Source organism: Dama dama, chromosome 9 (assembly GCF_033118175.1).
Source record: "Dama dama isolate Ldn47 chromosome 9, ASM3311817v1, whole genome shotgun sequence".
Lineage (NCBI taxonomy): Eukaryota > Metazoa > Chordata > Mammalia > Artiodactyla > Cervidae > Dama > Dama dama.
Genome location: NC_083689.1, coordinates 91,113,069 through 91,138,895, shown reverse-complemented (window position 1 = coordinate 91,138,895; position 25,827 = coordinate 91,113,069). Strand labels below are relative to the sequence as shown.

The 25,827-nt window shown below is 38.0% G+C and overlaps 1 protein-coding gene across 1 annotated transcript; it reads left to right on the top strand.

Moving 5' to 3' along the window:
- The first annotated feature begins 12,489 nt into the window (after positions 1-12,489).
- Positions 12,490-25,594, top strand: LYSMD3 (LysM domain containing 3). The gene is made up of 3 exons (XM_061151998.1): positions 12,490-12,648; positions 16,812-17,074; positions 21,673-25,594. Exons 2-3 carry the CDS (start codon positions 16,820-16,822, stop codon positions 22,324-22,326), a joined length of 909 nt encoding a protein of 302 aa, XP_061007981.1. The 5' UTR covers positions 12,490-12,648; positions 16,812-16,819; the 3' UTR covers positions 22,327-25,594.
- Positions 25,595-25,827: the final 233 nt, after the last annotated feature.

The following is a 25,827-nucleotide window of genomic DNA, read 5'->3' as shown; positions in this document are numbered from 1 at the left end:
AAAATAAAAAGCTTTTAAAGTGAACCATAGAGATAGCTAACATCATGAATGTTATTAACAGCACTGAACTGCATACTTAAAAATTATTAAACTGGCACATTTTATATTTCTCTTACTACTATTCTTCAATCATAATAATGTTATATATCAAAAACCATTGAACTGTACATTCAAAATAAATGAATTGTGTGGTACTTGAATTATATGTCAAGAAAATGGTTTAAAGAAAGGAAAGAAAACAAGAGTATTCCGCAGAGAGCTTCATTGCTTTGTCTGTAGCTTGTATTGTAAGTCAGGTCATAGCAGACATCTTACACTGGAATTGTCTAACTTTTCAGAAAATCTAACTTGTTTCAAGTTTTTCTCTTTGTAGGGTTCTGAACAAGATAAAAGGTTTTTAAGATTGTGCTTGAAAGAGTACTATGCAAAAAAAAAAAAAAAAGTACTATGCAGACAAATATAGCCTTGGCATTGCATTAGAATAATCCCACATGGAATACTCCCAAACAAAATGGAATTCTCTAATACTCCTTAGTTTTTCTTTTTCCTTTTCTTTTTTCTTCTAAAAGCTGAGAAGTGAGTTGTGAATATTTCCTACAAGAAATGGTGAGCTGGTTAATTTTTTATAATTATAAAATCACGGGTGGTCACTAGTTCAAAGAAAGTCTTTCCCCCCAAAAAAACCCAATTAAGAAAAGAGATTTTAACTGTGTCCCTTTATCCACTGCCAAAATGCAGTATCAATAGACCAGAATGTGAAAGCTGCAGCTTTGATATGAAAGGTACTGAAAGCATTCATCTTTTGGTAGTTGTTCTGCCACCATGTGGAATGGAATAAAAGAAGAAAGAATTATGCAGCATAAACTTGAATTATGCAATTGGAGAAAAGGAAACACAAATCATAACCAGATGTGTCTAAGCATACTTTTTTATTATACAAATCTCCTTTGATATCACCAGGCACCCAACAGACTCTACTGGCACCGTAAAGTAATTGAAAACAATATAAAGGAAAAAATTTAGATTCACATACATTATCATTCATTGACAGCAGAGAAATACTATCAGAAATGCCTTTAAAAACACCAGTATTAGGCTGAACCACATGAAACTGATATTTTCTTACATTAAAATGGTCAAATAATGGCAAAATTGTTGACTAATAGCCATTTTATATAACTTGAATACACAGTTTTCCTCCTCATTAAAATGGCAGCCCATTGTGTTCTTTATAATCATCATTCAATAGAATACAAAACAGTTATTTAATTTTATGCAGTTTATTTAATTTTAGACTATTTAACATTTTTAGTCCCTTCCCCTAAACACATGAGTAGATTAATGTTCCTTTTACCCCCCTTGATTAATAAATATTTTATAAGTTGGATATACTTACAGTTACTTAAAATTTTCTACTTTTCTATTGGGGCTACCCTCAGGCAGTCATGAGACACTTTAATGGAGGCCTTTCTCTATTTGATATGATGATTAAGAGGAGAAAACACTTTTTCAGATCGACTGGAGTGAGAGTGAGTGAAACTTAATCCTAATGGAAAGCGAAAGTGAAAGTCTCTCAGTTGTGTCCAACTCTTTGCGGTATAGTCCATGGAATTCTCCAGGCCAGAATACTGGAGTGGGTTGCTTTTCCCTTCTCCAGGGGATCTTTCCAACCCAGGGATCGAACCCAGGTCTCCCACATTGCAGGCGGATTCCTTACCAGCTGAGCCACAAGGGAAGCCCATTCCTAATGGAACCAGAGAGCAAAAGCCAATCTCACTGTGAATGACCATCCTACCTCCACTCAGAAACACCATGTCTCCTCAAGGTCTCAAGAGAAAGCCTAGTGCTGGAAAGTGGAAGGTAAAGCCAAAGAGGAGAAGCCGGCTCATGTTAGGAGCAGCGTGGAAGGGAGAGAAGAAAGGGAGGCGAGAAAGGGGGCAGAATGGGATGAGTCAAAAGAGACAAAGAACTCTGCCACTGAGTGCTGGCTGAAAGACCTGGCTGAAAGATTTAGGACTGGGGGAGGAGGGGGGAGCGGACAGGCACTGTCTATATGCCAGGTCTCAGCGGCCACAGCAGAATGGGGTTCCCAACAAACGCCTGCCCCTCGCTCACACAGCTGCGTTTGGCTCCCATTGTAGGGGCAATACTTTGGCGGTGGTACTATACCACGTTGTCTGTGATAACATCTTCCATTTGACAACTGGAAGAGTTCTGTTTGCAGTTCACACTGCTGGCAATTCACAAAATAGTGCTCAACCCACAATTCTGGACATTGCCCAGGAGAAGAATAACCATTAAACAACTCTTCCTAAATTAAAGTTGAAGATCAGAGGCAGTCCGGCAGTGATGGAGGAGGAAATTGTTTCCCAGAGTTTAATGTAAGACTAACCCAAGGGGAAACACTGGAAAGGAATACTTCCACCCGGAAGGAGCCAGTTTACTAAATGAAGTCACTTATGTTCTTGCTCACCGCTGACTCCTTAAAGCTGCACTGCATTCTTTTCTGCCCCAGGATGAAATCTTGGGTGGATCCCATGTTTCACACTCATTTCAATTGCTAACAAATGGTTTTATTCTCAGGTAGTACAAGCAAAGTTTACTTCCCTCCCATTTACGCTTTGAGAGTCTGTCTGAGCTTGCTTGAGTCTGAGCCAGACTATAAAGCGTACAGTGGAGTTGGAAGGCATGGGCATTCTTTTTCTCGATTCCTCCCAACTCTTAAACTTATCCACTCTGCTGTGCTCTTTTATGGCTCGTTCTGGGTTGAAAAAAACCTGGGAAATAGATGTGTGTGTGTGTGTGTGTGTGTGTGTGTGTGTGTGTGTGAGTTGCACTACCATGCCCGACCCTTTGCAACCCCATGGACTGTAGCCTGCCAGGCTCTTCTGTCCATGGAATTCTCCAGGCAAGAATATGGAGTGGATAGCCATTCCCTTCTCCAGGGTATCTCCCCAACCCAAGGAAGTGGTTAATTTTGTAGAATCTAGGACAACTGTGTTCAGAACTCTGCTCTACTATTTACTAGTTAGCTGACCTTAGACAAGACACAATCTCTCAGCATCCTTACATACAAAGTATTGGAACCCATAAGAAAGAAAAGAAATACCTACAACATAAATTGTTTTGAAATTAAGTGTATTAAGTACCGAAAAAAGTGCCAGGTCACCAGTAGTGAGACAAAGCTACATTGTGTATCTTTTGATATGATGCCTTGAGAAGTATCCAACATGACCCATGTAGAATTCTTGCCCCTCAACATTTAACCTGAATTTAATCATGAGAAAATAATCAAACAAATTCAAATCAAGGTACAGTCTACAAAACAATTGCAGGCTAGATTTCTCAGTTCCTCTATTTCTTTGCATTGTTCAATTAAGAAAATGGAATTATTTTCTAAATTTTCTTTTCAGATTGCTCATTGCAGTATATAGAAATACTAGTGAATTTTATGCATTGATCTTGCATCCCACAACTTTACTAAAGCTATCTATTGGCACTGACAGGTAGATTTTTATATTTGCTCTGCATTCAGTCTGTTGCTATATATTGTTTTGGCTGAAGTATATGAAGAAAATCCAGCCTCTCAAAGATACTTAGTTAAGATAGGAAAAAAAGAACTCTAACAAGTTTTTTCAGACAATTGTAGGTATTTGTCTTTGATACTATATCAAGTCTCAACAAGTGATAGTTTCTCAAAGGTTAGTTGCAATGTGGCATGTGAAATCATATCAATATGCATTTTTTATTTAGTCACATTAAAATCCCTTGGCCTTACACTTTAAAAAGATCTCTTATCTACACATGGTTTTGTAATATGGTACATTTGGAAAATATTGGGTTTACTGAGTTATGAACATTTTCTAAGTGTTGATACTTTTCATTATGTGATATTTGAAAAATCACCTTATCAATATCATCACTAATTTATCATCACAAAATTCTATCAGTTTGGGGAAGTTGCCAAACCTATAGAGGCAATAAAAGTTTTCTAAAATAAAATTTTTGATTGATATAAAACTTGAATTTTATCAATGGTAGCAAATACTGTCTTCTTTGATGTTACTGTCTTACTCAGCTCATTTTCAAGAAAATGTCCATGAAATATCCAAGTCTTGTTGACCATAGTTTTTCTATCAGTCATTGTTCCTATTAAATTTGTGTTTGATGATAAAAATGGCTCCAACTCAAACAAGGGCAGAAGAGCTTTCCCTCCAAGCAACCACTGTACTTTGATACATATAGTAGAAGAGCTATGTAGAGCTTTACCATTTCATCAGAAAGAATAATAAAAAAACCAAGAAGTCAAAGGTTGAAATATAATAATTAAGGAACATTTTCAAAGTAAATGTTTATTTAAAAAAAAAAATGAGTATGCAGAATTCCCTAGTGGTCCAGTAGTTAGGATTTGGCACTTTTACTGCTGCATGCCTGGCCGGGTTTGATCCCTATTTGGGGAACTAAGATCCTCCAAACTGCACAGTGCAGCCAAATAAATGAATGAAGAAATAAAATTTAAAAAATGAGTATGTATCAGTGAGCATTATAATGTATTGTGCTGTGCTTGGTCACTCAGTTGTGTCCAACTCTGCAACCTCATGGACTGCAGCCTGCCAGGCTCCTCTGTCTATGGGGATTCTCCAGGCAAGAATACCTGAGTAGGTTGCCATATCCTCCTCCAGGGGATCTTCCCAACCCAGGGATTGAACCCAGGTCTCCCACATTGCAGGCAGATTCTTTACCAACTGAAGCCACCAGGGAAGCCCCATGCATTATCATAAGTACTAATATATTATTATTAATAGTTTGATGCCACTGTCTTGAGTGTCCGACTCCTTGTGACCCTGTGGACTATAGCCTACCAGGCTCCTCCATCCATGGGATTCTCCAGGCAAGAATACTGGAGTGGGTTGCCATTTCCTTCTCCAGGGGATCTTCCCAACCCAGGGATCAAACCCAGGTCTCCCGCACTGCAGGCAGATGCTTTACCCCTCTGAGCCACCAGGGACTTAAGTATTGATGCAGAAGAGGACATTAAATACCTTTTACATGGATTATTTAGTAGAGCCAGGATAGAAGCAGGTAGATCACTGAGGAGGCTATGGCCATAACGGGGGCAGGAAAGAGGTTGGCTTTAGTCAGAGAGCACATAAAATATCAGATTGATTTTTATTAGAAATACTTGGCTTAAAATAATTTTAAAAATACTGGAGTGTGTTACTATTTCCTTCTCCAGGGGATCTTCCCAACCCAGGGATCAAACCCAGGTCTCCCGCATTGGAGACAGATGCTTTAACCTCTGAGCCACCAGAGAATTCCCTTGATTCAGTCACATGAATATAAATGATAACACAGTGAGCCAGATAAATAACTTCTTAGTATTACTGCAAAAATAGTTTTGATCTTGAGGATTCCATGAAGGAGTCTTGGGGATTGGCAAGACTACCCTTAGACAAGTTTGGCAGACTACACTTTGACAAAAGCTGGTATAGCTATTGAAATGTCAGTTTTGCATAGACTGCCTTAACTTCACAAATATTGAGAAAAGTAGATGTCACCACTCTTATCATAATTTCCTTGTTGAAGTTTTCCAGTCTACTACCAATGTCTTTGGGTGCTCTCATTACACACACTCAACCAGCAGTAGTTGTCTCCACTTCCAATTATTATGAAATTTGAATTTTAATGAGTAAAGAATAGATATTTAGAGAAAGGTGAACATGGCTCGTTGAAGGCAGGACAAGACAGGAAGAAAAAAGACTCATTACAAACACTTTCATGTATTCATATCACGTTCACCTCCAAACTATCCCTTCCAGTTGCTAAAACCAAATAAGATAGAAGAGCTAACACATCTATTTTACCAGACTATGTTATGAAATGCTTTTAATGGCTTCACCCTATGAGCAATCATAATATTTTTATACGAAGAATCATTCTTTCTCAAGCTAATGCCTGATTTTGCTGTGGCATTAATTATAAAGTCTATATAAATTGTCTTTCACAAAGCCGAGAGTAACACTCAAGGAATTTTATTCTGAAGACTGGCATAGTAAAGCAATAAGATTTAGAAATCTTTATACACCAATTATACCAATTATGAATAATTATAATTATTCATTTATACTATGTTATGCTATAGATAACCAAGTCTGTAATGTGTCTTAAGGTCAAAGTAATGAAAGGGAAGTTAATCAATTTTCTGTTAATACAAATTGATTCTCCTATAAAATAACAGATTAGATTTAGAATATTCAGAAGGAAGAAGTCCTTTGTAAAATAATAGATTAAAAAAAAGATGAGTTTCACGGTGTTTTTTCTTAACAGACTGCTTACCAGTCAACATATACCATTGCCAAATATGCAATTCTGTGGAAAGGAAGGTTCCACCACTCTCATTATATGCCCCAGTGAGTAAATCCAAGTGTGAAACACTCTTTGAAGTCAGCAGGCATTCTTTGCTTCAAACAATTCTGAAGGGATTTAGAAGCCAGATAGGATTAAAGCTTGGAAAGAAAAAAAAAAAGAAAAAAAAAAATCAGCTCAACCTTAACTGTAAATAAAAGAAAACATGGTGAAAAGGGAGAAGAGAAACTTTACTTAGATCGATCAATTGCCACAGTGGTAAATCTGGTTTATTTAGTATTAGCAGAGGAAATGAAGGTATACAAGAAGGAACTGGTGAAAAATATCTTAAAAACCAATATGGTGTAACTTCAGGAATTTGGGTGATTTGAAAAAATTATTTTAAGCCAAGTACTTCTAATAAAAATCAATCTGATATTTTATGTGCTCTCTGACTAAAGCCAACCTCTTTCCTGCCCCTGTTATGGCCATAGCCTCCTCAGTGATCTACCTGCTTCTATCCTGGCTCTACTAAATAATCCATGTAAAAGGTATTTAATGTCCTCTTCTGCATCAATACTTAAGTCCCTGGTGGCTCAGAGGGGTAAAGCATCTGCCTGCAGTGTGGGAGACCTGGGTTTGATCCCTGGGTTGGGAAGATCCCCTGGAGAAGGAAATGGCAACCCACTCCAGTATCCTTGCCTGGAAAATCCCATGGACTGAGGAGCCTGGTAGGCTAGTGTCCACGGGGTTGCCAAGAGTCGGACACAACTGAGCGACTTGACTTTACTTCTGCATCAAATCCTCCCGTGGTTTCCCACCTTGCTGGGAGTAAAAGCCCAAGTCCTGGGAATGGCCTACACAGTCCTATTCTATTTGGTGCCCTCTAACCTCTTGTCCTGCTGCTCTCGGACCTGGCGCAATCCACTCCAGCCATCTGACCAGGCTCTGGGCTCTTCCTTCTGCCTGGCAAGTTCTCCTCCTAGGTGCCAGTGTAGCTGTCAAACAGATTCTCCTCAGACTGGTGTCTATCTACCTTTTCAATCAGTCCCTTTCCTGGGACTTCCCTGGTAATTCATGGCTAAAATTCCACACCCGGAGTTCGATCCCTGGCCAAGGAACGAGATCCCATGTGCCACAACTAAGACCTGTCACAGCCAAATAAATAAATAAATACATGCTAAACCAAAATCAGGCCTTTCCTTAGCCACTCAATCCCAAAAGCAAACTGCCCCCCCAATCCAAACCCTGTCTATATCTGTAAAACTGAGTCACTTTGGGGTACAGCCGAGATTGGCACAACATTGTAAATCAACTATACTTCAATTAAAAACAACAAAACAACAAACCACTGCAAGCTTCTTTCCTACTCAATTTTTCTCCATGAAATTATCGCTATCTAACATATTAATGTTCCATTTATTTCTCTCTCTTCTATCACAAGAATATGAGCTCCAAGAGAACAAGGATTTGGGCTTGATTGCTTACTACAGATCCCTAGTCCTTAAAACAGAGCCTGAAACACAATAGGTGCTTAATTAATATTTATCAAATGAATAGATGTCATTTCTGTCTATATTTTGTCAGACGAGTACTACCTTCACTTTAGGTATATGCACCTCGCTATTCAATGATTCTTTATCTGGGAATGGAATTTCTATCTTGTTTTTTCAAATACTGTTGGTTAACATGAAGACTGCCATGGGAGTGGTCCTCTAACTATCTGAAAAGACCTAGGCTAGAACAGGAAAACACTTTTGTGTCTTCGTTTTGGAGTTCTTTCCATGTACCTCTTCATTTTCTCTTCATGCTTCCGTACCTCCTGATCTTCCTAACTCCATGAGTACACTATTGAATACTTAGAAATCTAACTGGATGTCTACTCTCTGGACTCTATTTTGACTTGCTCTCCAATTTTGTACGCTCTTATCCAATTCCATTGACAGGGTCATCTGTTGTGTTTTCCTTTGGTGAAAGTGGACTTAACCATCTATCGTAGGTGTTTGGAAGAGTAGGCAAGACAGCAAGCAGAATACATATTCTAGGGCATTTATCTGCCCCATTTATTTATGTAGCCAGTGTAATTGTAGAAATCACAGGAAACAAGGAATTTCAAATTACAGTCTACTTAATTGTAAACATATAACTATTCCTTTCTTTGTGTAATAACTTCCTAGCTAGAGAATCTAAGAATAGTATTTTGAGTCTAGTTTTCATCTAATAATATCTGTAGATAGAGACATTTGAAGTCATTCAAATCATATTCAATAGTTAATATCCCTAAATTATATTTACTTGCATTTGTAACCACTTACATCTGCATGTACAAATGCATTTATAATTGCATTTGTAAGCAACTCTGAATTCCCGAAGTACACTTGACTCTTCTTTTATACACATTATGGCAGAGCATTATGATAACTGAAAGTGTTAGTCACTCAGTCATGTCTGACTCTTTGTGACCCTATGGACTATAGCTTGACAGGCTCCTCTGTCCTTGGAATTCTCCAGGCAATTCTCCAGGAGTGGGTAGCCATTCCCTTCTCCAGGGGATCTTCTCAACCCAGGGATCAAACTTAGGTCTCCCGAATTCTTTACTGTCTGAGCCACCAGTGATTATGACAATCACTCTGCTTTAGCATCAGAGGAGGAACAGCAGCTAGGGGTTTCATCTGGCTTACCTCGAGTGGAACGTATCTAAATCATGCAGTCTGTTTTTTTAAAGACTTCTGGAGAAGAGACACAATCATTTTTTTTCTACATATAGATTGTTTGAAGATCAGAGATGAGGGGAGTTTTTTTAGGTCTCATCTCATAATCCAGTTTTAAAGTCCTTTAAGTATTTCCTTGATGTACTACAGTCTTTGCTTCTAGAAAGTAGAATGAGAAGGAACAGCTGATAAAAGGATACAAGAAGGAGCAGAGTCAAAAAGCAAGGGTGGGAAAAAAAAAGCAAGGGTGAAAGAAATCTGGCAGAGGGAAATAAAGAAGAAATATAAAAACAATTAAATGTTCCATTACTCTTTTGTCTTTTGATTCCAAAGGACTTGATCTGGTTCTTTTTTTTATAGATACTCACTACTTGAATACAAAGCACAAAGAGACTCAGGAATGATTAAGTGGTGCATGGTTGACTACTGGCTAACTGTGGATAAAACAAGTCCAGTTATTCAACAATAAAAAGCAGGCTTCCCTGGTGGGTCAGTGGTAAAGAATTCACATGCCAATGCAGGAAGATCCCACATGCCACAGAGCAATGAAGCCCTTGTGCCACAACTATTAGGCCTATGCTCTAGAGCCCAGGACACACCACTATTGAAGCCTGCACACCCTAAGGCCTGTGCTCAGCAAGAAGAGAAGGCACCGCAGTGAGAAGCCCAGACACTGCATTTAGAGAGTAGCTTCCACTCGCTGCAACTAGAGAAAAGCCCACACAGCAACAAAGACCCAGCAAGCACAGCCAATTAAAAAAAAAAAGTCTTCAGCCTTAATATTTTTCAATAATAATAAAAGCACATGGTAATAAAAATTCAATCTATGTAGAGAGGTCTAAGAAGAAAAGGCAAAGATTTCTACCACATCTAGTCCTTTCAACCACTGTTATAAATTTCTTTAGTAATATCCTAGAAAGAAAAATTAAACACATTTTCCTGTACAGATATATGAACACGTGTGTATGAGAGTGGGGAGAATGAGGGGTGTGCATTTAAAATTTTATTCCAAAGCAATGACATCAGACATTCTATGTAGCAACTTACTTTTTTTTTCTCTTTAAAATACATTCTAGAGAACTTTCTTTCCATGTGCCTAGTTATGGAAGCCCCATGAATAAGGAAAATTTGGCTTTTTAAGCATTGTACCCCCAATGCCTAGAACAAAGGTTTCACACATAATTCTTCTCCAGGAAAAACGTGTTAGGTAATTAAATGAATAAATCAGAAAATACGAAAAACAACTTCATTGCTTTGAGCAAAGGCATAATATTGCATTATTTAAAAGTACCAGAAGTTTTCTGTCTGCAATTGATGAACATTTAGCATATTTTCAGATTTTTGGCTATTACTGTAATAAACATTCCTGAACCTACCTATTAGATCTTATACATGTTTATCTGTAGGTGAATCCAAGGTACTTACTTCGCAAAGTAATAATTCAGTCAACTACATTTTTAACTTTCATATTTCCAAGTAACACTCTTAACTGGTTGCATCAATTTGCACTCTTATTAAAATACAGTTTTTATTCTGGGACATACCACAAAACCTAAATGTTTAATGACAGAAATACACATTCCTAGAAACTACATATTATTTTCTCTACAGCCTTTGAATGAAAACTGTCAGAGGAGGTCTAAAAAACTGAAAATCCTTTTAGCCTTGCTCAGTACTAGGGACATCCTTTTTCTCAGACAAAATATTTGTTCCTACTGGCCAGTTTTTTGGAACTTAGCCAAACTTCATGGCTAACTGCCTCCTTTGTATATTTTTATAATAAAACATAATTCTATTATTGTCTTTTTGTAAAAAGTTCACTAACTGCACCTTTGTTAAATATAAATAATGGTTCAAGAGCATGCACATATCATTGAGAAAGTATTTATACAAAGGAAATAGGTAGCAGTCCTGTAGAAGCGCTTGAAATTCTATCTCCTGGACTTTCACATGGATTCCACTGCCTATTGACATTAAAATAAGAAAAGTAACCTATATGCAGAAAGAAGGTTGGATTCACATTAACATTCATGAAGGCTGAGCTGCTTGAGCCCTACACATCAAGTAGGGAAAATATCCTTTGTCTACTGATGAGAAAATGTCTCAGTGATAAATGGTTACAGACAGGGGTGTCAGAAGGGCAACAGCACACAGAACAGCTCCGACAAACTTAAAAAACGTGTTTTTTTTTTTTTTTAAACTCTTCTACTCCAGTTCTTTTTGTTGCATTGTGGAGCAGAGTGCCTATCTCCAGAAATAAAAGAAAAAATATTGCAATTCAGAATTCCTAATCTTTACTGAGGCACTTCCCAGAAAACAGAAATCTTTGAAAATAATCTTTGAAAATAATCTAAAACAAAGCTTCAAAGACTTCATGATGCATAAATATTCAGACATTCCTCAAAGAAGTACACTGCACCCTGCCTGTTTGGGTCTAAAATGCATATTGTCATAAGAACAGGCTGGTCGTCAAAGTGTAAAGTCTAACGTCAACACTGGAAGACATTACGCACATCATCAAAAACGCTTTACACTTATTTACATAAATTCAATTTATTACGTTATTACACTCATTCAGTAAACTTCTGAGAAGCACCATGTATGATGTCACGAGTTTGTCATTTAACAAATTAAAATCTTATTGCCTCCAAAACAAACGTGGTAGGCTTTCAGTTAATTTTCCAAACAAATTAAGTTACCATTTGTAAACAGCCTTGTCTCATTGAGAAAAGGAGGCCTGAAAACCCCGGGCTCGAGGGCAAACATTTTCTGGGGCCTAACTCTAGGTGGCTCACTTTCCTCATCTAAGAATATAAAGGCTGAAACAATTGTCCGCCGCCGCCCAAGGGTTTTTTTTCCTCCAGTACTTTGTCTTTTCTGCAGGAGTCGAGAGGATTCAGTTCGAAGAGCAAGAAGCACGGAATAATTTAAAATATGGATGTCAATACTATGCTTTGGGGCGTCCTTCCCCACATCACAGAAACCTTCAGAGGCAAAGAGGAAATGCACAGCAGCCCCGGACAAACCCTCACAAACCCTCAGTACCTCCCCCACCCCTTCAGTGTTTTCCAGCCGGCCTTTGCCTACACTGCGCGAAAGAAACAGACGACCACACGAAGTCCGCCCAAATAGCTGGATTAGACTGCGGATTTGGCCCCGAAGCTTTTATGTACTGGGGCAAATGAAGGGGCGGGGCCAAAGGGGAGGAGTCAGGGGCGGGGCTGGAACCCGCACCCGACTTCCGGGCTGCGGCGGAATCCCTGCGCCTGCGCGCCCGCGGCGGCTTGTAGTTAGGGAGTCCCGGGTTCTTGGGCTCGCCCTCGCGCCCCCGCCCTCCGCCTCCTCCCGGTCCCATCCCACCTCCGCCCACTTGACGCGATGACGCACGGCAGGTTTGCGGACGTGGCGGCGGCGCACGGCACGAAAGGCGGAGACGTTGGTGTTGGTGGTGGTGGCGGCGGCGGCGGCAGCGGCGACGACGGTGGAAGACAGGGCCAGTCAGAGACGGAGGCTCGGCCATGAACTGGCCCGGGACGGCGGCGGCGGACCTGGTGGCGGTCTCCTCGTTGAGTGCCCCCTGCTAACGGGACAGGTAAAGATGGCGGCCAGAGGTGGGTGCGGGGGTAAGGGGTGGCCGGGTCCGGCCGGCGGCGTTGGGGCCCCGGCTGCACCTTCGCTGGAGGCGGCGCGGACCCAGCGGCCGCAGATGTGGCGGGCCGACTGTCGGGGGCTTGGACCCCGGCACCGCTTGGAAGAGACTTCGAGGCAGCGGAGACCTTCGAGACCAGCTCCACCAAAGCCCCTTGTTACACTCTCGGGGAAACTGAGGCTCAGAGGAAAGGCTTCTCCCTGCCCGAATCCCGGAGCAGCGGATTTCCCAACTAGACACCTTTCTCCCACAACCTCGTGTTTGTGTTGAATATTCGTTGACAGCATCTGGTCCACATCGTCCCAAGTGCGATGACAACATAGGGATCTGAGGTTTAATCTTCGCTAGGTGTAGAGAAAGAAAAAAGAACTAGATGTGTGGAGAGGAGGAGGAGGGAAGTTAAGTTTTTAGAAACTCGATTGACCCTGAGAAAACAGTCTCTCTGATACTGTCCCAGTGCTGAAGTAGCTTGTGACCTGTGGCCCTTTTATTGCTGCTTGCTTAAGGAATGTCAAAGCGAAAACACCCAACAGCATTTATAGAGCACGCAGGCATTGGGGAAATAATTTTCACTTACCGAGTGAGCTGATGAGTGCTTTAACACGGGGTCCATTGGGTTACTTTTTTTGCCAGTTCTTGTAATCTACGTAGCATGCAGGTTTGTTTCAGTTTTCTGAAGGAGGCATTTGTGCTTTCTGTCCTGCCTTGAGAGAACTGTAACAGGTGGAGCAAATTGAGCCAGATGACTTCACTACTGTGTACTTTGTAATCTTTTATATAGTTGGCTCAGATAATTACATGCCAGGGCCAGAGTCTAGCTTTTCATGTCAATTAGGGACACAACCAACTCTTGATTATTCAGAGACAAGCTATCCAGTTTGTGGTATTCTACTGCCTGCGTTTTTTCAGTACACGGGGAGTGGAGATCGTGAGACACATACATTGTTTCGCAGTGTATCATGGAGTTGCTTCTGCTAAGTGGCTTCAGTTGAGTCCGACTCTCTGCGACCCTGTGGACTGTAGCCCACCAGGCTCCTCTGTGCCTGGGATTCTCCAGGCAAGAATACCAGAGTGGGTTGCCATGCCCTCCTCCAGGGGATCTTCCCGACCAAATGGATCGAACCTGCATCTCTTAGGTCTTCGGCGTTGGCAGACAGGTTCTTTGCCACTGGCGCCACCTGTGTAGTGCATATTATGGAGAGACACTGATATCAGTATCTAAAATGGTTTGGGGCCTTGCTCAGTGAATTTCAGCGGTACTAAGCCACTTTGGGGTTCTAAGAACAAATTATCAGGAGAAGAAGTCTTAAGTTGGCAGCATAACTGAGTTAGTATAGCCAAGTGTAAATTGCTGTATATTAAGTGGTTCATAAGTTGTACAACTTTTTGAGACTATGAAAACAATAAATATTATCCCCAGAAAAGTGTGCATATGTATAAAATTTTGCTTAGGAATACACAGTATTCACAGATATTTCCTAGATTAAAGACAGTATTGAAAGACTGTTAAATAAGTGGAAATAAAATTATCTGTTTTAGGTGAAGGTGAGATACTCTTTCAACTTCTTTGAGAACAAAATAAAAGTAAAGCATCCTTAATTTATTACGATATTAAAACAAGTTTCATCTTTAAGCTTGTTAGAGTTGTCACTTGTTAGAATTCCTTGAAGGAATAGATGTGATTTTAAAACCGCTTTTGAGATGTAAAACGTGGGTAGCTTTCTTCAGTTTGGTGGCTGCTGAGTTAGGAGTTCCAGTTTATGGTAGTAAATATTGTAGCTTTTGGGGAACAGGTGAAATTATCAACTTAATATGTAGCTATTAGTTACTTATTGAGTAGAAACTTTTGAATTTTTAAAGCATTACTGTGTTGCCACAGAGCAGGGTCAGAAACTGATTTTCTGGGGTTGGATTCAATGATATGAAATAGTTTCCAGATTTTTCTAAGTATGTCCCAACATAGTAGGTGATCTGTTGTGTATATCACAAATTCAGACTTTTGGAGTTGGTCTTTTCTGATTTTTTTTCTTTTCCACCTGGTGCTTGTCCATAGTATTCACAACTGCCTTTGGGAAATCATTTAGTCTTGGCTTTCATTGCTCAGCATGTTCATGATTTCCTCCTCCTCTGATTACTTCTTTTCCATCTTTGCAGGGTGATCTTCCTTCATCTAGATATAAATGTAGCAGTTCTCCAAGGGTCCGCATTGGACCCACTTTTCTTATTCTGTGCGCTCTCTCTCTAGGTAATCTCATCCGTACAGCTTCAGTTTCCACCTGTGTGCAGACGAGTCATGAAATTATGTCACCCAGACCTTTCTGAATTTGACTACATAGTCCACTTGACTATTTGACATTCTTTTTGGTTGTCTTAAAGGAATTTATAATCAAAGTCACCCACTCTCACCATGCTCTTCCAGTGTTTCAAATCTTAAGAGAATGGCATCAGTGTTTACTCAGGGACACAAATCAGAAATCTTGGTGTGACCTTTAAGTAATTTCTTTTCTTCGTATCTGAGCCACATCGTTAAGCCCTAAGTATTTTACCTTCCCAATTCCTTTTACTACTTCTCTACTCTCTTTCACAATTATTGAAAATAACCTATCCTTCCTTATGTGAAAAATTACTATAAACTAAAACTGTGAGCGTGGAATTGGTTTTTTATGTTCTTTTTTGTTTTTAACACTGATAGACTTTGGTGGGGGAGGGCCTGGTTGCCACCTGGGATCCCACTCTCCTGACAGAGGTATGAAGGGATTTAGAAACCTTTGTGCAGTGTCTGTATTCTGGGGCCCCAGGGCAGGAAGGGGGTAATTGCTGGGTGGCCTGGAGGTGGGGAGGCAGCGCCCTTGCTACCTGCATGCCCACATCCAGCCTGAACATGATGGTGGGGTGAGATGCTCTGGGCGGGATGAGCAAGTCCCCAGGCTAGGGCCAAGTTGGCCACAGGGGTTGTGGCAGGTGGCCACCACTTCAGCAGCACTAGGTACCACAGTTACAGGGCATCTTGTTGCTGGCATTGTCAGTGATGAGCCTGTAGTCGTACGTGAGCTCCTCACCATGCGAGAGGCAATGCAGGGTAGGTAAAATGACGACGTGCCCCAGCCCTCCACGTGGATGACTGGGGAAAGCAGTTGGGTTCACAGGAGTGGTTGATGACGCAGATAGCATTGCCATACATCGTGGCACCCCTGTGTCAAAGTCATCCATTTGGAACGCGTAGCACCGAATGCCCCTCCCGTTGGAGAACTTATCCCACTTTTTTATAATGAGAATAGGTCAGCTTGATGAAAGTGAGTTGTGAGTGAGTACACTTAAGTCAGCTCTCATCTCAGTCTTAAAATGTCTTTTCTGAAGTAGAAATTAATATAGTGTCTTAAAATCTGTTCACAGTCTCTGTGGACCATAAATTGAGTTTCATGGGGGCTTTGGTAAGCTAAAAGTTTGATGAAAAGCTGCCAGGGAAGAAAAATCTCTGGTGGGAAGAAAAATTCCTGGTTGAGAGCAAAATCATGACCTGTGTAGATGGCACATATGGTACTGAATATAAATAGTGAAATCAGCCTGATCCAGGGAAGTGGGAAGAGAGTCCAAAAGATAGTTCAATCTCATGGAACTTAAAACTCAGGACAACTCAGAAAGTTTGGGGTTTATAAAAGTCTTGTGTGTATATATGTAAAAACTATATATACTTTTTTGATTCCATCAGATCTATAAATTATATATATGATCACACGTTTTTAAGATGTGTGATCTTAAAATTATTTTTATATATTTTTTATATCTTCTTCACATACTCAGAATGGGGAAACTTAATTTTTTGACCTGAAATAATATAGCAATTTGCCCTTATTAAAATGTAAGCATCACGTTGTGTGACATATGGTCTAAAAGAATGGATTACCTCTTCCTCCCATCCCATTGTCTCCATTGCCAGATATGCTCATTGTTCTTCAACAGCTACAAAACTTGAACCTAAGTTTTTAAATAACTCAAACCATTCTTTAAAACACAAAATATAGAGTGTCTTGAATATAAGATTTATGTAAATCAGTCAAATGGATCAGCTACATTCCAAAGTTTTCTCTGCCTTCTTTCCCCACCAGATTTGGACATGGCAGGGAGGCATCAGAATCGTAGTTTTCCTCTTCCAGGAATTCATTCAAGTGCTCAAGTACATGCATTTGGAAATTGTACAGACAGTGATATGCTGGAGGAAGATGCTGAAGTGTATGAGCTTCGATCCCGAGGAAAAGAAAAAATCCGAAGAAGTACATCAAAAGATAGACTTGATGACATTATAGTGTTAACAAAAGATATACAGGAAGGAGACACTTTAAATGCTATAGCCCTTCAATACTGTTGTACGGTAAGTTTTAACCTGATTTTGCATAACGCAGCCCCAATTACATTATTTGTTCACAGTACAAGTTGAAGTAAAGTCCGTGCCCTTTCATCTTTGTTCCTTCACCACCCCCCCCCCCCACCCCCCGCCTTTTTTTCCTCTTTCCACAGAAATCTCTTATCCTGTTGGTGGATGTTAACTTCTTAAATTTTAAGTGAACACTTGAATTGTTTATTTCTAAATCATGATTCTGTTTTCAGATTGAAAACACTGAAATGTATTTATTTTTCTCCTTATTTAGGTTGTAAGAGAATGTAGAAATATATGAGGAAAATTTTTTTCCTGTCCCAATTTCCTAAGATAACACACACTGGTGTATTTCTTTCCAAACCTTTTCTGGGGGGAGATGTATATGTATGTGGTGATGTTTTTCAAATTGGTTTATATTATCCGTGTTACTGTGAAAGTTGCCTCTGACTTTTTCATTTCTTAGTATATCATGGACATCCCTCATAGCCATATAGGTCTAACTCACTATGTTATATAGCTTACGATGTTCCATAGTATGGATATACCACAATTATTAAATTGTTCTCTTATTCATGGGTAGTCAGGATTTCCTCCATGTTTTGCATTGGGCAGTGAATGTTGTCACTACTAATACCTTTGTTTCTGTGAAATAGATTCTCATAAGGGATTTATAGAGGAAAGGTATATTTTTTATTTTACTAGGTATTAAGCTTTGTTTAAATTCATTTTATATCTGTGTCATGTCCATCTTGCATCCATAGCATGGAATCTGTTTTCATGTAAATACATTCAAATCTTTTGTTATCAAAGTTTTTATTCTTATGCTCCCAAAAGAATTTTGAAATGTATGTACTAGGTAACACCTTGCACATTTTAAAGTGAACATCTTAAATACATCTTAACTTAAAATTGTCACAAAGAATTTAATTTCCAGAATGTTGTCAATATTGATATTTAAAAATAAGACTATTAGAATATTCTTTAAATGTATGCATGGAATTCTAAATACCACCAGGATTTGCTACCTAAAATCATTCATTTAAAATATATATGAGCTCTCTTTTTAGTAGCATGAAATTTTATATATTCCTTTTTCTCCTTGATTAATATTTTCATTCTCCCCCTCAAAATCTTTCATACTGTAAAATATATTTATGCTTGAAAACCTTTTATTGGTTACCTGTCAGTTCCCTGCAGTAGAAACACACATATATTGATAAATTTATATATATATTTAAATTTAATTTTATAAAGTTTCCTATAACCATGAGGTTCTATGTGTTATTTTTTATAAGTACTGCAGTTATTTATGATTGATCAAAACAAATATACATTTTAATTAATAAAATATTTTATTGAAATGCATTTCTTGATGGAGTAAGAAAAGCTGGGTTTGGGGTTTTTTTGTGATTTGTTCATGTATGGGAACATTATTTATTGTTAGAAAAGGATTTTATTCTTTAATGCAGATAAAATTGTTAATATGTATTCTGTAGCGAAATAAGACCGTGGAGAAATAAACCTCAGAAGGTTGTTAATGGAAAATAATAGACCTCTAAGATTGGGGCAAGGCTAAAAATATCAAGCTGGAGATCCAAGAGAAGAGTGTGATCTAGTAGCTTTATTAGAGAAAGACAGTAGTTTTCTAGAGCCTAGAAAGTTTTCTTAGAAAAAGAGAAATTTGAAATGCCATCTAAATGATTCAAAAATAGGTTATATTTTTAATCAGTGAGGTTTTGAAAAGGACAAAGCATTTCAGACATACGACAGTGAAGTAGAAAAGATATCAAGGAGGAAATAAAGTAGACTTCAGAGGAGGTTTATTAGGTGTTTCAGAAATGAGTGACACAGACTAGGATAGAGTGCTTGAAGATAACCGAGGAAAAGTTTGATATATAGTAAGAGAGCATCATTTTAAAGTTTTAGAGAGTGCTGCAAAACGGGGGTGGGGCGGTGGGGAGGGTGGGCAGGGAGAACCTGCTGGTGAATTAGAGGGAATCTAAGAAAGAGGTTATTGGAATATCCAATGAATGTAAGTGTGTGGGCTAAAATATTTATAGAAAGGGTAGAGAAGAAGCTGATAGAAAATGTACTGGGGGGGGGGCAATCACAGGATGTGTCTGCTGTTTCCTTAATTAAATGCAGAGTGATGAAAGGCATTTAGCTTAACAGAGAAGATGGCCTTGGCCATAGTAATGGGAAAATTGATAAAGTGGAGTGAGGGAGGTAAACAGTGCTGTTTGACAGAGCTCAACTAGTGGGAAGAAAAGATTAATCTTATAAAAAGGATTTATCATTTAAAAATTACGGAAATTAGTGCCATATTCTGCTTATAAATATTCAACCTTAGGAATTATTAAAATATGCCTGTATAAAACAGTGATAAGAGGAACAAAAAGTTCAGGGTTGGAATCCTAAATGTAACCAAGGAAGTTAGCATAACAGAGAAAACATTATAGGGATATTTAGAGAGGCAGAGGCTAAATCTTGGAAGCATGGTTCAGAAAGATTGCTGAGTAGTTATTAGTTGGAATATACAATACCAAACAAAGGAGCATTCAGAGAATAGGGTCAGGCTTTCAGTGAATCCTCACTTGTGTTAAGATTCCTAAGGTAGTAAAATGACGAAGCACCCTTTAACATTCCACTGTCGTCTCTTCTCTTTTCCTTCCACACATACACTTCAAAGGAATTCACTTTTTCTCATTCTGCATTACACTGGATCAGTAATATGCAATTAATCCAGGTCACTGCTGCTGCTTAAAACCGTTTGACAACCTGAATTCTGCAGGTTTCTGATTTTCTTACTATTAAAGTTTAATAGCTGCTGCTGCTGCTAAGTTGCTTCAGTCGTGTCCGACTCTGTGCGACCCCATAGGCAGCAGCCCACTGGGTTCCTCCATCTCTGGGACTCTCCAGGCAAGAACACTGGAGTGGGCTGCCATTTCCTTCTCTAATGCATGAAAGGGAAAAGCGAAAGTGAAGTCGCTCAGTCGTGTCCAACTCCTAGTGACTCCATGGACTGCAGCCTACCAGGCTCCTCCGTCCATGGGATTTTCCAGGCAACAGTACTGGAGTGGGGTGCCATTGTCTTCTCCTAATATCAGCTAATACTTGCATAATATATGTGTTTCACTGCTGTAGGTGTTCTTTGGACGTTTTAATAATCTTCACAGTAACCGTATGTGGTAGGTAGTAGTATTACGGTCATTTTACATACGTGAAACTGATTTGCAGAGAGGTTAAACCACCTGCCCCAAATCATACAGCTAGACAGTGTCATGGTCATGCTTCAAACCCAGGTAGCCTGTGCTTGTAACCACTATCATATAGTGCTTTCCTGGCTACTGTTGCTCAGTCTCCTTTGTGGCTTTCTCTTACTCAGCGTGCACCTCACATGTTGGCATTCCTCAGGGATCTTTCCTGGTACCTTTTTCTAGCGAATCTACTCTTGTGACGTCAGTGACCATTTCTGCTGGTAATCCACAAATCTCTCTCTTTAGCTGGGTTCATTCTTCTGAATTTCAGACATTCATCTCTAACTGCCTTTTGCACACCCTCCACTTTCATATTTCAGGCACGTCAAAGTCAATATGTGTGAAATCTGTGTTCATTCTCTCTTACCCCTCTACAGTGTTCCATATCTTAATGAGGGACGTGATTACCCATTGTTGGCCATGTCAGAAACCTAAGTTTTATCCTAGATTCACTTTAACCTCTCTGACATCAATCAGGTGATAAATGATCAGGGCTTAGTTTACAGCTTTGATGGACTAATAATTTAAAGGTAGTTGGAGAACCTGGCATAGTAATTGGTAGCCTGAGAAATACTCCCTTACTCTTGGCATTGTTGGCAGGTGGATAGGATATATAGACAAGTTGAGGACTATATAAAATATACAAGGAAAGCCTTTAAAAATGACTGATCTTGGGAGGAGCTGAATAATGCATTTACAGCAAGAAGTTTGGGGGGAAATGGCTTTCAGAAAACAAGTGAAGGAGATAAATTATCATTTTATTAATTCCAACGTGTATTTTTAAAAATAAAATATTTTAACATCTTTAAATCAGAATGGTGGCATCTTCAATATTTGGTGGGTTTTTTTTTACCCTTATGATACATAAAATAATGGGACAACCTAAGAGTGGATGGCATCTTAGTTTTGATAAAATGTGGTACTTTTTTTGGGTTAGGTTGACATTTGCCTATGCTCTAACTGCCACACAAGAAGAAAGAACTTAAGTCTGTAATCCCTCCTTCACAAATTGTTTACAGGCATCAGAAGTGTGATATTTGTACATGAGGTACAAAGAGAAATATCAGAAGATCCTAGAATCTATTTAAATAACTAGAATTAGTGTTAACAATATATGGGGTGATAGTAGAATATAACTGGTGATTTCTTAAGACTGGTAGATCAAGAGTGGTGTAGAACTGTTATCCACAAATAAAATCTCTCTGGATGTGATAACTCAATACTTCTAATATTAAGCTCATTTTTCCCCCTCTAAAAGTAACAGGTGAATGAATTGTTACTACTTTTATTTTGATTCAGAATTTAGTTGAATGTTGCTTTTTTTTTTCTTTACAGGTAGCAGATATCAAGAGGGTTAACAATCTCATCAGTGACCAAGACTTTTTTGCCCTTAGGTCTATCAAAATTCCAGTAAAAAAGTTTAGTTCATTGACTGAAACACTTTATCCTCCAAAAGGAAGACAGGCTTCACGTCCTTCTACTGTTCAATACCTTCCAGAACAACAGGAAGTTTTGTCAGCTAATGAGTCTCTTTCTTCCACTGAGTCAGCTGGTAGCTTTCTAAAAGAAGTAGACCGAGACATCGAACAAATAGTAAAATGTACAGACACCAAAAGAGAGAACCTTAATGAGGTGGTGTCTGCCTTGACAGCACAACAGGTCCGTTTTGAACCTGATAACAAAAACATTCAACGGAAGGATCCTTACTATGGAGCAGACTGGGGAATAGGGTGGTGGACAGCTGTAGTGATAATGTTGATAGTAGGCATAATTACACCAGTGTTTTATTTGCTGTATTATGAAATTTTAGCTAAGGTGGATGTCAGTCACCATTCAACAGTGGATTCTTCACATTTGCATTCAGGAGTCACGCCCCCATCACAGCAGAGAGAAATGGAAAATGGAATTGCTCCAACTAAAGGACTGCCCTTTGGTGCACAAGATGATCATAAACTATATAGTCAAGATTCTCAGTTACCTGCTGCTTAACAAAACATAGCAGTTGGTTCACAGTTACAGTGTTCCAATCACATGTGCATTTGGAATGTGGTGAATCAGTTAGTCAGTAACCACTTCAAAGGCAGAATTTGGAGAGACTGAAGATGCTTTGTTTTTCACCTTTTGTTGTTATTTGGAGCCACTTACAAATGGGTTGAGTATAAAATCCCTACAGTTGCTAGTTGTTGATATTGAAAGTGAATCTGTGTATCTGTTGTATCAATGCTTAAAGCAGAAATGAATTGTCTTAGGAAGTTCTTGAAAAATGCATCATTTTTCTTAGTCAAGACTGGTTATGTTTAAATTTTATTTTTTAAGTATTTTTGTTTTGAGGTTGTTAGTAATAAATTTAAGCAAATAATGATAGCATCAGATGTCTGCAACTGAGGAAAATTTTAACACTGTGAACCATCAAGATGTTCAGTTGCAAGAAAGTCTGATTCTAAAATTATTTGATAGCACTTAAAATTCTATTTTGAAATTAAAAAAAAACACATTTAGTTCATCCGCTATGAAAGCATAAATAGAACAGAAATGGGAAAGTTATCTATAATGTCTGTAATAGAGGGTAAGATATATCATTAAACCCCCCAAATAATGTGTTACTGTTGGGAAGTTGCCATTTGGTCACTAGAACACTGGATTATGTCAGGATGTAAAGTTTATCTTTATCTCTTAAAGAATGCTGCCACTGCTTCTGTTTTTTAAGTAATTATATTTGCCTCTGATATTTGAAAGCACTTTTGTTGTTCTATAATGAAAGTGTTACACATGTAAAGATTACCATTATTTAGGAAATATTTCCTTACATGCTGTGATAAGTTGTTGCTGTATTACATGTAGTAACATGCCTTAATTACATTTAATGCCTTATATAATTTTTAGAATTAAGCATTGTTTCAGATAGTCCAATAGGATTCATAACATAGGCTGTATAAAATTAGCCTCCACCTTCACATATCAAGCACAAGTTAATGGGACGAAAACATTTTCATTGTCTGTCTCTGAGGTCTGTTGCAGAAAAGCAGGGGTAGAGAGACTGTTAGCATTAGCAGTAACAGACATATTGCTTTATTGATCCCTTAGCCTCTAGAGTTTTTCAAAGAGGAAATGTTCAACTTAGATCCTTTTTCCCTGGACTAGAGCATCACATTGGGGAGCAGGGGCCAGAGGTGTATGGTTTGGTCAGAAGGAAGGGGTTTATAGGGCCACATTTAAAAATCTACTGTGGATCAGACAGACTCTGGCTAAATAAGCATTTGCATATGGATTCCATCATTTAATTTCTAAAAGTATGTGTTTTTAAAATGTTATCAAAATAATTCATTAGAAGTAAGATTTGGTGGAGTCTGGCTTGCCTGTTTTGTGTATAATAAAGTATGCACCTTAAGATACATAATAACACCTCATTTTCTGGGCATTATTTCCTAACTTTTAATGTTTAAGCTTTTTGACCAATTGTTCTATATTTCAGATTTCAATCTGGATACAAAGTGAGGTGAACAAATAAATAAATAAATATATATATATATACACACACATGAGGCTTAATGTACTTTCAGGAGCAACGTGTCAGAAAGATGGGACAAAGAAGTCAAACATTTAACGCCCTTCCATACATCAGAGGGCCTTAGACAATTACCAAAAAGTGTTAATATGGAAGTCTGTACAAATTGATTTTTTGAGCGACTCTATTAGTTTGAGATTTAAAAAATTGTTTTAATGTGCCTTGGGCATCTTTCTAATTTATGCTCAGTGTTAACTTGGTCAGTTTACATTGTATTTATTCAGTCTGCTGAAAATCAAGTTTTAGGGAAGAAAATAAAGATTATTTTAGGATAGAAGGGGCTAGATGGCCTTTGAAGAACTTTTGTTTACATCAAATTGATGAAATTTCAGAGTGTCAAGGATTCCTTTTTGTTTGTGATACTTGGAAATTGACAAAGAGAAGTCTGATTTCCAAAATCATTAACATTTTAAAAAGTAGGTGTACTGTGTTGGTTAAAAACATTTTCTGTCTTGCAGAGTGTCCTGTTCCTTGAAGGAAGTGTAGCATATCCTTATGGCATAGTCAGGCAGTTTCCTTTGTCCTTACGTTTGAATTATATGTTTTTTACTTGATTGAATATAGTTTGAATTCATTATAATTCTATATATATGTTAAATATAGAGAGAATTCTATATGTTATATATATAGAATTCTAGATTTTAATCCTTGTCATTTGTTAAAACAATTTCCTAAGCATTTAATAGATACAATAATTTTAACTTTTAAAAAGTACTAAGTAGTACTACAAAATTTGTAGTAAATGCAGATTACTTTGTAAAACTTAATAAAACAAGAAAAGTTATCATTTGATATTGTGGCTTTTGTGTTGAAACCCTTATTTGAATTTACTTTGAGACTTTACATTAGAAGATATATACACACACACACGTATATACATACAGATGTAAAAGTAACAACTGTGAATCACTGCATTTGGTTCACTTAAAATGTTGGAGTTGCAAGTATTTAAGAAAAACTGCTTATTTTTAAAAAGGGCAGTTCTTTCTTAAAGTTTGGGTACAAATGGTTAAACTTGTTTCAAACAATGGATGGTATTTAAATAATTTTTGCCATCCTATTCCTAGAAAATTATAGGCTTTGTGTCCTTAAAAGATATATTAAGATCAGTTATAGAGTCATTAGGAATTAGAAGACAGTAATGTTAACTTTGAAAACTTGTTTTTTAAAGCTTGTCTTTTTCTGAACCCTACTTGTTCAATGGCCTGAAGAGTTCTTTAAATGAACCATTATTTAGTCATTAGTTTTACTAAAATTATCTACTTGGAATATGAAGAATACAATTAATTAGGTTTTAGAAATACCATGAAACAGGATCCAGTCAGAGTGTTAGAGAGTAAAGGTGGAGTTTTGGGAAGTCTGTATTTAAACGGTACATGATGGGAATCATTCTTATTTTGAATTACGTTGCTCAGGAAATCAGTATTTTTCTTCCAAGTATGTGCATATTGCACTGTTAGATCACAGAAATCTGAATGCTTTAATTATTTTATGTATGCAAATTATATAAAATTTTTGTATAACGTATTTTATACAAATGCAGCATGAAATTGTAGAATATTATGTTAGCATGTACATCTGTAAAACTGGGTTTTAAAACTTTCTGCCCCTTATTTTTCATATTTTAAAAGATATACAAAATGTAATAAAGTTTCTATTTTATTATTCAATAAAAAAATGGAAGCCGGTTAATTGAATTGAATAAAGCAAATCTATTCTCCTCCTCTATTTGATAAAAGAGATACTATGTAAGATAGACTGAATTGCCAAAGATTTACCAATTCAGATTCTCCCTTATATTGAAACAAAAATACACTGGATGACTTATAGAACATAAGTGAAAGGAAATGAAAACAAATTTCAGATGAACGTTATTTGCAATGAAAAAGGCCTTACGAGGCATGGAGATTATAGATTGGTCATGT